The sequence below is a fragment of the Mesoplodon bidens genome (assembly GCF_964165515.1).
Source record: "Mesoplodon bidens genome assembly, chromosome: 10".
NCBI classification, from domain to species: Eukaryota; Metazoa; Chordata; class Mammalia; order Artiodactyla; family Ziphiidae; genus Mesoplodon; species Mesoplodon bidens.
In genome coordinates, this window is record NC_138172.1 from 85,344,524 (window position 1) to 85,359,560 (window position 15,037).

A 15,037-nucleotide genomic window follows, 5' to 3' on the forward strand; every position below is an offset into this window, starting at 1 on the left:
TTACTAAAGGGTCATGAAATGTCCGCTCAAAGATCACGTGCATCCTTCCCTAAAAGAGTGTAAGGTAAGGTGTTAGACCAACATTCTCTAAAGGATAAACTGTGCTACTCTAAGAATTTCTGACCCCATCCCAGTTGAAATCTAAGAGAAGAGTAAAGAGAGAAAGGGAGAGAATAGGAGACATGACCCTGAATATAAAAATAAACCTCCACGATCACAGAAATTTGAAAGGACAAGTCACCATACTCCAAAGTAACTTGATCCTCCTCATAAGAATTTCTAAATTTAGATTTTTAAGTCAATACTTTTTGCCCCCAATGCAAGGACCATCCTGTTGCCATTTAGAAAAAAGAAAAAAAAAAAACAGTTTATGAATAATCCCTGACCCAGTCCCAGGATAGAAGTTACTCAAAGTTTGTTTTTGTTAGTGCCAGTTCATAAGCTTTGGGACAGTGAGGGATGATAATTGAAGACTCTAACCATTTGTTGGCTGTGACTTCCTGTGCCCAATTGCATTCACTTCCTCTTCTGCAATGGTGGAGTACAGTTTTGAAGGTCTTTTCCCTCTACTGGAAGGCTTGCCACTGTCATGATCTGAATGCCTTTTGTAATAATCTCCTCTTTGCACTACTGAGGAAAAGGGATTCATTTTACCCTTTGTAGTAGCAAATAACATCATGTTGACATTAATATTAAAAAATATTAATCTATAAAACTTAAATATCAGCTTACCCACCCCACTTAAGATTCAAGGAACCTTCAGTGTTGGTCCTGAACAGATATACCGTTATCTACAGAATTCAACAGCCAACATTATGGAAATGTCGTGCAAAATGAGGTGAGCGCTGAGTCTGCCCCCAGAAGATACTAATAAAAAGGCCCCCGCATTACCATTTCGATTCCAAGATGGATTAGCGAAAGTCACATTCACTATGGAATAATCCAGAAGGATCACAGCCATTTACCTGTTTCAGAAATGAGTTGGGCACGCTAGTCCAAAGGGAGGCACAGAACAAGGAAATGAAGTAACCAGCATGAATAATGTACAAGAAAATAGGAATGAGCACAGCAGGAACATTTTTCTAAAGACAAAGAGAGGGCTCACAAGCGGCTCTCCTTCCTGGGCCAGCTTAGTGGACAAGCTGAAAAATAAACTGAAGTCAAAATATTACCACCTCAGACATTTACAAACCGTGCTCAGACCTCAGCTAGATTTTCAGTCCAATTTCAGTATCAAGCGACATCATCAGAATGATCTCGGTGATTAACTTATCCCGGATGCCAGAGGGGAAAGCAATGGTCTCCCCAGCTCTATAGTCTTTAGCTGGAAAGATGGGGCTGCAAACCATCCATAGTATTTGCTGCTGGGGGGAGTGAGGAAGGGAATCAAACTCTATCCCTGAAGCTATGAAATGTCTGAGAAGCAACTCATTCATTCCTAAGTTCCTGGGCAAAGAACACCTGAATTTTTCAAAGCAGCAATGGGCACACAAGCAGCATCCAGTATTTCACCCACTTCGTTAACTAGAGGCTCCATGGTACGTGCTGTTACTCATGAGGCTGGTGGGTGACTCTAGGCCTTGTCTGATCATATAGCCAGGCGTCTTAGAAAACATCATTTTTCAAAAATGTTAAGCAATTATTTCTTGTTCAACCTTCTCCCCCTTTCTTTTTAATCCTTCCATCTGAGATGAGCATTCCTACTTACCCCTACCATCCCTCCATGCCTCTCCATTTCTCTCCAACAAAATTCTCTCAGGCATTTTCAAAGCTTCCTTATAAGTAAAGACGCAAAGTCAGCAGTTGCAGAAAGATGGGCAAATGAGGGGTGGGGCTGTGTGGTGTGAGTGGGCCTATCAGGGACGCTCGCTGGCTCCAGTCTCTGACCTGGCACCACCAAAGTTTCCTCTTCCTACACCAAGACTTCCAAAGGCTGTGGCTGTAATACCAAGCCCTGTATCACAAACACTATCTATTAACTTCAACCCAAGACCATCATGAATAAAAGAAAATGGCCCAAGGGAGGAAGATGTCAGAGCGGTCAAAGAATTCTAGAGCATCAAACAATAAAATAAAACCAAGCAACTCCAAACCACACTGAGAGCTCTCTGGACATGGGTGACAATGGCTCTAGAATTTCTTTATAGGTGGGGCTTAGAGATGGCAATTACATTACACTTTATGAAGGACAGAACCCCAAAGGCAACTGTGCATTGAACAGAATGGGAGGAGTGGGGGAAAGACCTGGTGGGGTGCGGAAGACACCCCGAACACCCCTCGCCTCCACTGCTACCGACATTTGATCTGATTCTGGGAGATGAGATTCAAGTCCCGGGACTACCTTGTGCTGCTCCCACCTCAGCAAATTAGAAGGCACACACTGGTGCCATGATGCCCTGAGAGCATCCATGCAGATGACACACTTTTGAGAATGAGGATCATCTGACCTCACGACTGAGCGAGCTAGCAATCCACAGCGTCTCCCAGGCCTGTGCGAGCTGCTCCTGAACCATAGCAACGTGACTGACAAGGTGACTGACCACCAGGGGGAGCTCCTCTAAGCAATGATGGGACCTAGAAACCTACAGGGAGCAACCAAATGAGTCACAAAACACTCTGAGTGTGCACTTCTAATACACCGGGAGTCAGTTCAGGAGTATCTAGAGATTATTACTACAAAGATCTTTGGGCTGAGTGTCTCCGTTAGGCTTTTATTCCCTGTATATGGTCCTTCTTTAAGACCCAGTGTTACCAACAATGTTGAATCAAGTTTCTGAACAAAGAACTGCACTGGTTCCAAAATTTAATCCAAGGGACGCTGAGCTGACCGACAAACTCTAGGATACAAGTTGAGTCCAAGATTAATTCCTTCCGCTTGAAATGACTCTCCTTGCGGAGAGCTCACTCAGAGAAAAAATGTCTTACCTTCCCGGGAAAACGTCCTGGGACTGGGCTGTGGGCTGCCCTGGCTCTCTCTCTCCTTGTCCGAAGGAACCTTTTTCAGGACAGGCGGAAGAAGAGCGACTTTAGGGGAATCCGGGCTGGATGGAGAGTCTGGGATGTCCTCTATGGAGACACAAAGACATGAATCAACCTGTCTCACAAACTGGATTCCTAAAGTATAAGCTGGGTTAATCTTTAAAAACAAATGACTAATAATCTTTTTAAAAGCAGCAGAGAATTTTTCTGGCCCAAAACTAGCTTCATAGCTCAGTGAAGTAACAAACAATAGAGAGAAAAATAATGAAAACTTACGAAGAGTTAAAATCTGCAGATGTGAATTTATCTTGCAGATAGAATTTCAATTTCAGAATTTCAGTGAGCTGGTATTTGAAAATTAGACTGTAAGTGAAATAAATACTCCCTCTGCCTCAAACACAAAGGCTATTTGCTTCTCTTAAAATACGTGATAGTTATAACACATTGCCTTTACCTGTTGTCAAATCCAGTAAAGTGGTCACCATATGTATATAACATACATTTGCGCTTTCAGGAGTGGAGGTGCACATACCTACACACACATACTGAGATCAGTAAGAATAACTTAGAATCATGGACTTTGAGAACCAGAAAGGACTGTGGTGAGCACTGTACAACTGGAGAGACTGAATGACCTGCTAAGCTAAAAAGATGGCAAAATAGGTAGGATTAGAACTCTCGTCTCTTAATGCTAAAGGCTGTCCTGTTTCAGTCTAATTGAAAGGATTAACTGCATTGCACTCCTTTCTCTGCTCTATCACCAGCAAAGTAATTCTCAGTTTGGTGTGTGTGTGTGTGGGGGGGCTGGGCTGTGGTATACACAGACGGTGGGGCTGTGTGCCCATGACACGTTATTTACAAAAACAGGCCCATAGTTTGCCAAGCCCTGTTCTAAACCCTAAATATTTCACAGGCTATGGGATTAAAAACACAGCAACTTCTGCATTCCCTATTTGTGGGCCTCATCCTTAAACTGTGGCCTTCTGGAGGGTCGGAGCACCAGGACACAGCTTTCAGAAAGCTACACTGAGCCCTGTCAAGGGGTCAGCACCCCACGAGGCTGCTTTATCCATCCTGCCTCTGAGCCGTAGCCCTGAGCACAAGGACAGTCCCTGAGTGGGTGACCTCAGTGCTGAATGAAGGCACCCGTCAGCCTTTGTCACTCTGGCAGGTTTCTCACGGCCCCTCCCGCACACACGCCCCCTCCACGTTCACCAGCCGCCCCGGAAACCAGCTGTGGAGGCCCGGTCATGGTGTCACGTCACTTCCTGACCAGCAAAAACCCTTACCAGGCCGTGAGGCGGTTCTCGGTTTCTGCGGGATGGTGGGCCGCACCGGCAGGCTGGGTTTGGGGGACTGCAGGAGGGGCTTCGGGCTGGTGGGCCTGCTGGAAATGCTCCGGGACCTGGAGCCCGCCTCCACCTTGAGCTCTGCTTTGGTGTTCTTTTCTGGTGTTCCCAAACCGAAGCGGTTCTCTGGATGCACTTTAGGCACTTTTAAAATGAAAATGAGTACAAAAAGCACTTTACTGTAAAAATCAAAGGTGAAAGAAACCAGCCCTTTGAAGGTGGAAGTCTGGTGCAAACTGCTGTAATGGTTTCTTGTCATTTCTCATCAGATATTTTATTTAATTGAAGTATAGTTGACTTACAGTATTATATTAGTGTCATGTGTACAACATAGTGGCTCAATACTTTTATAGATTATACTCCATATAACGTTATTATAAAATATTGGCTATATTCCCTGTGCTGTATATTACAGCCCTGTATCTTATTTATATAGTACCTAGCAGTTTATACCTCTTAATCCCTATCTTGCCCCCTCCTCCCACCCCTCACCCCACTGGTAACCACTAGTTTGTTTTCTGTATCTGTCATCAAAGATATTTTAGAACAGGAACATGCTCTTCTAGCATGTTTTTAGAATCAAAACACGCTGGTGAAAGACAAAAATTCTTGCTAGAAAAATGGTGAATTTCGTGGTGCTCTTCTGATCACCCTTGACTATTCCAGAGATGACAAGCCTCATATTTAATAGGGTACATGTCCATACGTGTGTATAGGGGGGGAGAGCAGGCCTCAATCCATTTGAAGCCATCAGATCTTCCTTAGATCTGGCACAAGGTACAGGTCTAACCAACCGCAGGTGCCTCCATTCCGGAGGACAATCAGTTAGGGGTCTGGCTGCAGGTCCTGGGAGAGGAGCGCTGTGCTGATGCCCAGAACCTCAAGTCTAGTGAGAACCACTCCAGGAGCATCAGCTCATGCCCCGCCTCCATAGCTTTTGCTGCCTTAATTATCCAGATAAGAGGCAAAGATAAGCCAGTTGAATATGAGTTTTAGTCCAACTCTTACCTTATAAAGATGCTATAGCCAAACACAAGAACGTCAAACAGTAAAATGAGGTAATTTCTGCACAATTTACAAGTAACTCTCCAGTCTGCATCTAAAGTATCTTACTCTCTTTCTGCACCTGAAAAGTCCGAGGGTCAAAGGAAATCGGATATTCAGGAATATTCAAGCTGAAAGAAAAGAGCATCCCCTCACGTCAGTTAAAAAGGCCTCCTCCCATATACCATGTATGGCCTATTTTTAAAAACATCAGTAAAACAGAAACAGATTCATAGATACAGAAAACAAGCAGGTGGATTCTAGAGAAGAAATGGGTAGAGGGATGAGTGAAATTAGGTGAGGGAGATTAAGAGGTACAAACTTCCAGGGACGAAATAAATGAGTCACAGGGATGAAACGTACAGCATGGGGAATACAGCCAGTGATTTTGGTATAACTTTGTACAGTGACAGATGGTACTTGACTTATCATGATGATCATTTTGTAATAGAAATATCAAATCACGGTGGTGTGCACCTGGAACTAACACAGTGTTGTAGGTCAATTATACTTCCATAATTAATTAAATTAAATTTAATTAATTCATCAGCCACGTCCCCTCTCCAAATGCCCACAGTTTAGGAGGACTTCTCAATGAAGTCTCTTCCCTTTGGGAAACAGGGAAAGGTGCCCTGCCCAGATGCCAGGCTACTGTGGTGGGAGGTGTTGGGCAGGTAGAGGGCTGTGGTCTTTTAGGTTAAAGCTGAGAACATGTAACACACAGGCCCATCCTTGCTCTCCATCTTTATTTGCCTTCTGTCAATCACATTTGATGCATGGAATCAGAACATGTTTTTCTTAAGGGGGTGACGGCAATGGCCTGACTTACCTGCCCCACCTCCATCCAACCGTTCTGTGCTGCTCAAGGCCAGGCTGGAAGAATCCTGGGAGATGGCATCATTTCCAAGTTTCTAAAAAATTCAAGTGCCCCGCCCCAAAAGTGCATAGTTTTTTAAAGTGTAAGAAAAAGAACAAAGCAGATAATAACTGGCAACAAATAATGGCTCCTTAACTCTACTGTCATTAAAATGACTGTGTCCGACCTCCCCATCTCCCTGAGGCTCTGCTGCTGGGACAAAACCATGGGAGACATGCTCTGTTCTGTGTTTACAATCAGGGCTCTGGGGTCCAAGGTGCGGCCAGTTCCCTCAAGATGCTCCCCATGTACAGAGGGGTGGGGCCAGAGGGAGCCAGTGGGCATGGTGACATCTCCTGTTTTTCTGATTGAACACCTAGGCGGGCTCTGCAGCCCCTGATGCTCCACGTGATGGGGGCACTGATAACTCTAATTGCTTCCAGGGCCCTCTCCAGATTGGGTTCCACTGATCTAAAAGCAGTGGAAACCTTCCCAACCTCAGTGTACAAAATAGGTAGGAAGGAGCCTGAAATGGGCAGGGTCTTCCCTGCCACTGAGGTAGAAGCACTAGACACACATCTATAGTTTAGGAGGCAAGTATAAATAGGTCTGAATTAATTTTTTTTAAATCTGCAGGTGGGAGGAGTTTATGATGGCAAAGACAAGGAAGGTGAGATGGTGAGGGAGGAATCAGCCTCTGCTTTATGGGGCAGGAAGTCCACAAAAGCGTGAGGCATTTAGATACAAAAAAGATATGAAAAAAAAAAAAGGCTATCGTTTGCTCAATGATACCCGAGAACCCTATTGGCAGAGATGACCCACATCTGCCTCCCGTCTAAAAAAAAAAAATAAGAGGGGCGGGTGGACCAGGAGGCACAAAGATTCCTAAGACAGTTCGAGCTTCAGCCTGCCGGTTCCTGCTCAACTCACGCTTCTGACAAACCTAAAAAGCAAATAATCTGCTGCCAGTTCCGAGCTTTAAATTGTTTCCGATGATACAGGAGAGATGATCTGAAACACAGCTGAGATCTGCCTCATTACAATCTGCCACAGCCGCGCATCCGCCGGGAGTGCCAGCTGTGTCAGGAGGGAGCGGGGAGCATGGCAGGAGTGCAGAGGAATTTCTCAGCGAGCCTATGGAAGTTCCCCTTTCACTAGTGGTGGTTACTGAGGTCTCAGAGGAAGTGTGTACACAAGTACCACAGCGAGAACGGCACGTTATTTGACATCATTATGGAAAAGTGACCCCAAGGAAGGGAAGCGCCGTGCCAGGGGCAGCACGTGGAGGCCTCTGAGCCCGGACGCAGGTCCGCAGGGCCAGGGGCTAGCCATGAACTGCCAGCCGAAACCAGCAGGGGGCGCTTTAGTACCCCCTCCCCCAGCCGTCTAGAGGCTGGGCCAAACCGGTCCTCAGATGCAGAGATCAGAGTGCCTGACCTAGCCTTTTATAGCTTCTTAGAAGGCAAGGGCGTGGGTATCCAAGCTCAGATAAAAATGATAAAGTGGAGTATTTAAACAGGGCCAGGAATGAAGAGAAGTTAAATTTGTGCCCTGAGCGCCTTGCTTAAGAGGAAACTGCCTTTTAGGCTCATGCAAGTGCAGGGCTGGCATCTGAGAGTAAGGGCCTCCTTAAATTTTATACCCTGGGCGCCTCATTTGCCTACATTTAAAATCTAATCCTAGGAGTTGTTTTCACTTTTTCCTTCCAGGCTTTCTGAGGTAGTTATAAATCCCCAAAATGACTGTGCGGAATGAGGATGAAAATAACCTGATGTCAATTGTCTCTGAGTGCAGGCAGCTGACGAGGTGGCCCCAGAAGAAAAGATGTGGCCGCTAAGCTTTCAATACCTGTTACTCTCCTTTGTTGATGAATAATAAATACCATACTTTCGTTTTCACAGTGCTTTCTGTGAAAATGTATGTATTTTTAAATAAATACATATATTAAAAGTAAGTAGTGTAAAGAGAATTACTCCAGAGGAAAGTGAAGGCTATATATATACATACACACACATATATATTATATATATATATTTTTTATCATAGTATATTTACTTCTGGTGCTTATGTTGCTAACTTTATAGGGAACACAGTCATGGAATTTTAGGGGAAAATATTCTAAAACTAATTTTCAAAACACGTTCTCATTATTTTATAGTTCTGATAGAACACCCTTGACTGGTTCCAATTTTAAATACTAAGGATTTTTATTCTTGTTTTAATAGACACTAGATGGTGCTCAAAGATCATTAGTATAAGTCTTGAACAAATTAAACCGTAAGAATTTTGTCACTTGGAGCCAATTTATCGAATCCAAAGCACCTGGGAAAAAAACCTCCAACACTTCTCATCTTTCTACCAAAAGGCAGCTATTCATCAATGGAAACAGTGATAAAAATAAACCGCTCATTAGAGAAAACAGCACATCGCTTGTTGGAAGGAAAGTCTATGAAACAGATTAAAATGTAAACATTTCCTTGGGTGTGTGACTCACCGATGATGTGGTCGCAGTGTTCAGAATTCTGACCAGTGAGGCCACAACACGCCTCCCATGTTAACAGAGTGTAGTTTCAGCTCCTCAGCCGGCTAATGAGTGACTGAGGAGGGATGTGTACCTAGAAAATTGCTAGATAACGGTGCTGAACTACGGTGAACAGCTGTGAAATCATGCAGGGTGCAGGATTTAAAGAAAAAATAATCAGTTGTTTAGAAGTAATATAAAACAGCCCTGCATGTCCTGGTAAACAGTTAAGCATTTACTTCCTGAAAATCAAGCGTTCATTGGGATGAACTATTTTACTCTGATTCAAATAAAAATCGATGTGCAATTTTCCTTTCATTGGAGAACCCAGTTTTACAAACATAAAAGAGCTCAGGATAGTGCACAGAAACCAAAACCTGGGTTAAACATATCAATCTTAGTGATCACAATAAGGATACAATCCTCAAGTAGCTGCAGGAAAAAATAGAGGTAAAAGGAGAAAAAAAATAAATACACAACTTATATTTTTAAAAGTTCAAAAATAAGTAATGCATTAAGTCAGATTTTGGGGGGACTCAGCAATTTTTAAATGATAAAGTGCTTCTTCATAGCAATAGACAACATATCTCAATGGTCAAGTATTCAATTAACTCTAACAGAATACTTTGACTTTTAAACCTGGAATTTAGCAAGGAACTTTCAGGTTTGGAAAAGGACATAAATTCTGAAATAACTGAAAAATAGATCTCCCTTGATATAACTGGAATCGGGTTTCAATAATTTGCCTCTGTCAGCTTTCCTATCTCCAATCACCCTCAGGTCTCCATTTGGATTCAACAGACCGTCTTTCCCCAGCGTGGAGCATGTCCCTGGCACAGCTGTCACATGTTTCTGTGACACGCACAGGAGCACCTGAGCAGGTGAGACAAGGCCCGTGGACCTTCAGCCACTGTCTGACCTTGCCAGGCTGAGGCTCTCCGGGAGAGCGTGACCCTCATGCCAGCAGGAAAACATGGGAAGACCAGGCCCTCTGGTCTGTGTTCCGGGTTCTTTAGGGAAAAGTCGTGTTTTCGGATTTTTATTTAACCCACAGGTTATTTTTCTGCACCTGTCTTGCCCATAAAAACCGAGTGGAGACAAAAACGACAAAGGCAACCAAGTCAGAACAGACCCTCCTCCCTTACCTTCAGTGAGCAAGCAGCCTTGGCTTTCATCTCCTGCTTGGCCTTCATCTCCGCCAGCAGCCCGCTGCCCATCATTTGGACCCTGTACCTTCGCCCTCCTTGGGGGCTGCCCTTGCTGTCACTCCGGTCCACCTTCCCCACGTCTTCCCCTTGACTTTCTTCTAGGGAGTCAGGTGTTTTGATCTCCTCTACCCGATCAGCACTGCCATTGTGCTCGGCTGGCTTCGTGTCCTTCCTGGGGGTGTCCACAGCTGGACTTCTGACTCCTGCCTTTGGAGAGGAGAGTTCTTCTGTCATCAAGACTGTTGGTGACCGCTCAGGTTTGGTCCGGGGTTTGATTAAGTTGAGAAAGCCACTTTTCCGAAAGTCTCGCTTTTTCTTCTCGTCTCCTCCTTCACTGAGCTCATGGGACTCTGAGCCTCTTGCTGACCCTCTCCTGTGATTCAAAAGAACAAATCCTGTTGGGTTTACTGTAATTAAAGCTCCAGCAAGAATCAGTCAAAATAGAAATAGGGAGATTGCTGCTTATACGGCAACCATTCTGAAGCATTTAAAAAAAAGTTGACTTCGGAAATAGAAAGGAATGTTGAATATCATCATATCCACACAAATCAACAATGGGAATCTGATGTGACTGGGAGGACTGAGAGCACAGGTGAGTTTATGTTTAAATGCTCTAGAGAACTTCCAGAAAAGGGGGCTCCACCCAAGACATAGGTGGGTGACGGACTGCTTTATTTAATTAGGCGGGCACTGGAAAGGGCCAGATTTCCCCTTAAGCCCTTAAAATCCTTCCATGGTCATTAGATAACATCTGAAATTCCGCCCTAAGTGCTCAAACCAAGATCCGGATCCCTGCTTAAATGTAACACCACTGAAAGAGGCAACAACATGAAAAAACAGACAGTTAAGCTTTGGTAGAGGTTTGTCAGGAAATGAATGGGGAGAAAGTGTAAATGATGTGGGTTGAGTGGGAGGTATCATCACTGCCTTTCACTTAAAGCTGGAAGGATGAATGAATAACCCGTTTAGCTCCCGAGTCCCCGGGAAAATCCCAGTAAGGGATTGGGGGGGAAAAAAAAAAAAAAAAGGCATAAGCCCCAGAGGGGAGAAAAGGCAAAAACAACAGTTCAGAAGCCAAAATAGTTAGGAGTGAAAACTGACTTAATCTGGGAAAGCGGACCTCTAAAGCATTAGTAGGGGAGGCCCTGAAGCAAACGGATTTTAGGTGAAGGGGAGCAGAACGTGCCACCCCAAAACATGCCTCTTTGGCACAGGATTATTTGAGGCTGATTATTTTTTAAGGAACAGCAGACACAGGAGAAGCTCTGAAAACAGAGTAGTTACCCTTTTGTAAGAGAAATTTACATTTCTAAGGAAAATCTCCATTTGTAAGGGTGTATTCCTTTCAGTACCAGGAAAAATAGAATCACTAAATCCCTAGAAATTTATCCGTGGAGAAGGCAAGGACTTAAACCTGCATAACGACCGTACCCTTGTTTATCTGGTTCAGGATAACCTCCCCAGACAGTCCCCAACCCCATCTTTCTTCTTTCTTTAGCTGAAGGTGGTATTTAAGGTGGTAGTGTGGGCCATTTCAGGGAATTACTGTTTTCCTTAGGATCTTTCATGTATACAGGGGGTATACATGTTAATAAACTCCATAAACAAGAATAATAGAAAAATGTGATAGCATAAGTGGAAGACTCAAGGTTGGAAGACAGGAAATTGCACAGAAAGTTGATAGGCTAAGAAAAAGAATGAAGAAATAGAAGAGAAACAGTTAAAAAAAAAACTAGTGGATTAATAGAGGAAACAATAAGGGGAGCTTAAGAAAAAGAATATAGAGAAAAAGGGAGCAAAGAAATTATAAAAGAAATAATTCACGAAAAACTCCAGAACCAAAGAATATAAATTCCCAGATTGAAATGGCTCATTAGTGCCTAGCAAATGGGTTTCAACAAAACAAAATCAAAAAACCCACACAGGATATCATCATAAAATGTCAATATACCAGGAGCAGAAAGAAGATCCCAAATGCTTCCTGAGAAGAGGGAAAAAAAGAACAAGCCAGGGCTTCCCTGGTGGCGCAGTGGTTGAGAGTCCGCCTGCCGATGCAGGGGACGCGGGTTCGTGCCCTGGTCCGGGAGGATCCCACGTGCCGCGGAGCGGCTGGGCCCATGGGTTATGGCCACTGAGCCTGCGTGTCTGGAGCCTGTGCTCCGCAACGGGAGAGGCCGCAGCAGTGAGAGGCCCGCGTACCGCAAAATAAATAAATAAATAAATAAATAAATAAAATCAGTTGAAAAAAAAAAAAAAAAGAACAAGCCACAAACAAAGGATCAGGGCTCAAGATGACACTGGATTCTTAGAGCAACACTAGAAGCTTGAGGATACTGGGACCAGGTTTTCAAAATTCTAAAGAAAAATGGATTCCAATCTAGAGTTCTATACCTAGTCACACTATTAAGCAAAATGCAAGACATACGCATTTCAGAATCTCACTTCCCGTGCTTCCTTTCTCAGCAAGCAAACCGAGGAGGTGCTGCACCAAACGAGAGTGAAGTAATAAGGAAGACGATGACCGAGCCAAAGGAAACAGGAAAGACACAGGAATGAGCGAGGGGAGGCCCCCAGCAGACAGCGAAGGGACATCCCAGGAGGACAGCAGGGGACGAGGCCTACAGGTCACCCTGGGGCGATCAGAGAGCAGTGAAGGATGTGCCCAGGAAGATGAAACTGAGAAGACTTGAGGAAATGTATACCTTTACTGGAGACTTAGGAGATAGGAATACAGAAAACTAAGCAAATGCAAAAGGAGACAATTGTTAACTCCAGGGAAAATAAAAAGTTGTATAGCAGATGAACCTATTTGCAAAGCAGAAATAGAGACACAGACATAGAGAACAAACGTATGGACACCATGGAGGTTGGGGGGGATGAATTGGGAGATTGGGATTGACGTATATACACACTACTATGTATAAAATAGATAACTAATAAGAACCTACTGCCTAGCACAGGGAACTCTACTCAGTGCTCTGTGGTGACCTAAATGGGAAGGAAATCCAAAAAGGAGGGGATATATGTATACATATAGCTGATTCACTCTGCTGTATACAACATTGTAGAGCAACTATACCCCAATAAAAATTTTAAGAAAAAAGAGTTGTATAGGAAAGGAAATGTAATCATACCATACTGTATAACTCAGCTGTGAATATTTACATGCTTATAATGAAGTAAACATTAAACACTGATGTAACCAACAGTTATGACATAACTAAATAAGATGGCAGGAAGAGGAAAAGTGTGTGTGTGTGTGTGTGTGTGTGTGAGTTTGCCTGCATGCGTTTGGTGGATAGAAGGGTCAGACTGTGTAAGAGCTAAAGTATCATCCTCTATATAGTAAGAAGCCACCAGTTATGGTTACTATTTAAAACTGAAAAATAAAAAATAACAACAACAAAAAAGAAATATGGAAGCAAAATCAAAAGTAAACAGCTAAAGGAACAGGAATTAATTGCCTCTGGGGAAAAGGGAAAGAAACAGCCCCCCGCCTTTTTTTGTTAATAAAAAGCCTTGAAGAACATCTGACATTTTAAACTATGAGGAGCATGTGCAACTTTGATTTTCAAACTTCCTTCATACAACTTGATGGTCTGACCTATGCCTAGACCTCTACGTAACAAACTGACAATGATCTGGTTTTATATAACAAAATAAAACAAATCACAACTTTTAGTAGATTCCATCATTATTTGACAAAAATTGATGTACCTAGTTCTATGTGTGCACTTGGACATGAAGAGAATCCTCCTAGAGCAGTATCTTTGTAGAAAGTGGGTTTTACACCTTATAAAGTTTGCCCAACTTTCATTCAGAGCCTATTAAAGAAGGAGGCAGCTTTAAGGGCAGAGGACACCACACTGGCGGTGACACCACAGATGATCTAGATCTAACAAGCACAGATCTCTCCACTAACTCAATTTCCAAAGTTTGGGAAGAGGAGAGCCTGCAATTTTATCTGTTTATACAGATACAGGCCAAAGACTGTCTTGATTCATTAAACCAATAGTGACTGAGGGCAGATGATACATTAGGGGCTGTGTCAGACACTGAAGTTATAAAGAACAATAAGACCCAGGCATTGTTTGTAAAGAACAGCATCCTTTGGGAAGAAAAGACTTGAAAGCCAGTCATTAAGAAGGATTTTCCCGTTTGGCTCAGTTTATGTTGGTGTTGCTTGAATCTTTTGTGCTGAGAATATGTCTATCTATTCCCCACGCTGTAAAAAAATTAAAACCCAAACAAACTCTGGAAGGATTATGTTGCCCTAACAGATGTGTGCAGAGGATGAAAAAAAAAAGGGGGGTTGACTCAGCACTAGAGAAACAGCAATTAATTTGGGGGGTTGGGGGTGGGAGGTGGGGGAGGAATGGTCAGGGCTTTCCCCTGACTAGAATAAATGACATTTATTTTGAATAAATGACATTTACATTGGATCTTGAAGGAGAGGAGAATAGAATTTTCCCTAGTACGCCAAGCTTCAAGTATCAAAGAAGACAAATAATTGGGTCCTAAAGCTTATAACATTAGGTAAGTTATACTGCTATGGACACAAAAATTTAACTTATTCCCACCTCACCATCCTGCTAAGGCAAGATAAGGCACATCAATCTATAGAACGGACTAGCTTCTTCCTTCCCGGTGCCTGGCCTGTTCACCCTCAGCTTATCAGGATGGTTAAATTTGTTCTTGAATTTGATATCTCAAGGTGAAGAATACTTCACAGACACAAATCCATATTCAGAGTGTACTTGGGGATGGATCTGCATATAGTTGGGGCTTAAGTAACTTGGTAGAAGTCATGCTTAAAGGCTGGAGTGTTTCAAGTTAAGCTCTTAATAAAAGTACTATTGAACTGTCTTCTAAGGAAACTCCATGTTGTTAATAAGAAAATACAGAGAAAACTTTTTAGAGGCTAACTCTGAAGGCTCTTCACTAATTCTGTTGTCATTTTGACACTGTTTGTTAAAGCTGTGCCATTTAGCGATGACATAGGGCCCCCAGATACATCAAATTATGGACGTGAGGAATTTTAAAATACAGCTGACCCTTGAACAACAAGGGGGTTAATTCA

The 15,037-nt window shown here is 43.2% G+C and overlaps 2 protein-coding genes across 26 annotated transcripts in view; one reads left to right on the forward strand and one right to left on the reverse strand.

Annotated features, from left to right (window-relative positions):
• Window positions 1-15,037, forward strand: part of SLC17A1 (solute carrier family 17 member 1) — a 269,472-nt gene that overhangs the window by 232,892 nt on the left and 21,543 nt on the right. For 19 of the 23 annotated variants that reach the window (XR_014016750.1, XR_014016751.1, XR_014016752.1 and 16 more), the window contains 2 exons: window positions 10-64; window positions 9,530-9,630. The exons of 1 other annotated variant lie outside the window; for it this stretch is intronic. The gene's annotated coding sequence lies outside the window, so the exon portion shown is untranslated. Of the gene's footprint in view, window positions 1-9; window positions 65-6,864; window positions 6,899-9,529; window positions 9,631-10,059; window positions 10,135-15,037 lie in introns of those variants that run through there. 3 more of the 23 variants (XR_014016761.1, XR_014016771.1, XR_014016763.1) reach the window with 3 other exon arrangements.
• Window positions 1-15,037, reverse strand: part of CARMIL1 (capping protein regulator and myosin 1 linker 1) — a 317,704-nt gene that overhangs the window by 6,936 nt on the left and 295,731 nt on the right. The window contains exons 33-37 of one of the 3 annotated variants that reach the window (XM_081245157.1): window positions 9,895-10,330; window positions 6,202-6,283; window positions 4,269-4,472; window positions 2,926-3,066; window positions 481-627 (exon numbers count right to left, since the gene is read on the reverse strand). In XM_081245157.1, coding sequence (XP_081101283.1) covers window positions 481-627; window positions 2,926-3,066; window positions 4,269-4,472; window positions 6,202-6,283; window positions 9,895-10,330 — 1,010 coding nt within the window. Of the gene's footprint in view, window positions 1-480; window positions 631-2,925; window positions 3,067-4,268; window positions 4,473-6,201; window positions 6,284-9,894; window positions 10,331-15,037 lie in introns of all 3 variants that reach the window. The other 2 variants (XM_081245156.1, XM_081245158.1) reach the window with 2 other exon arrangements.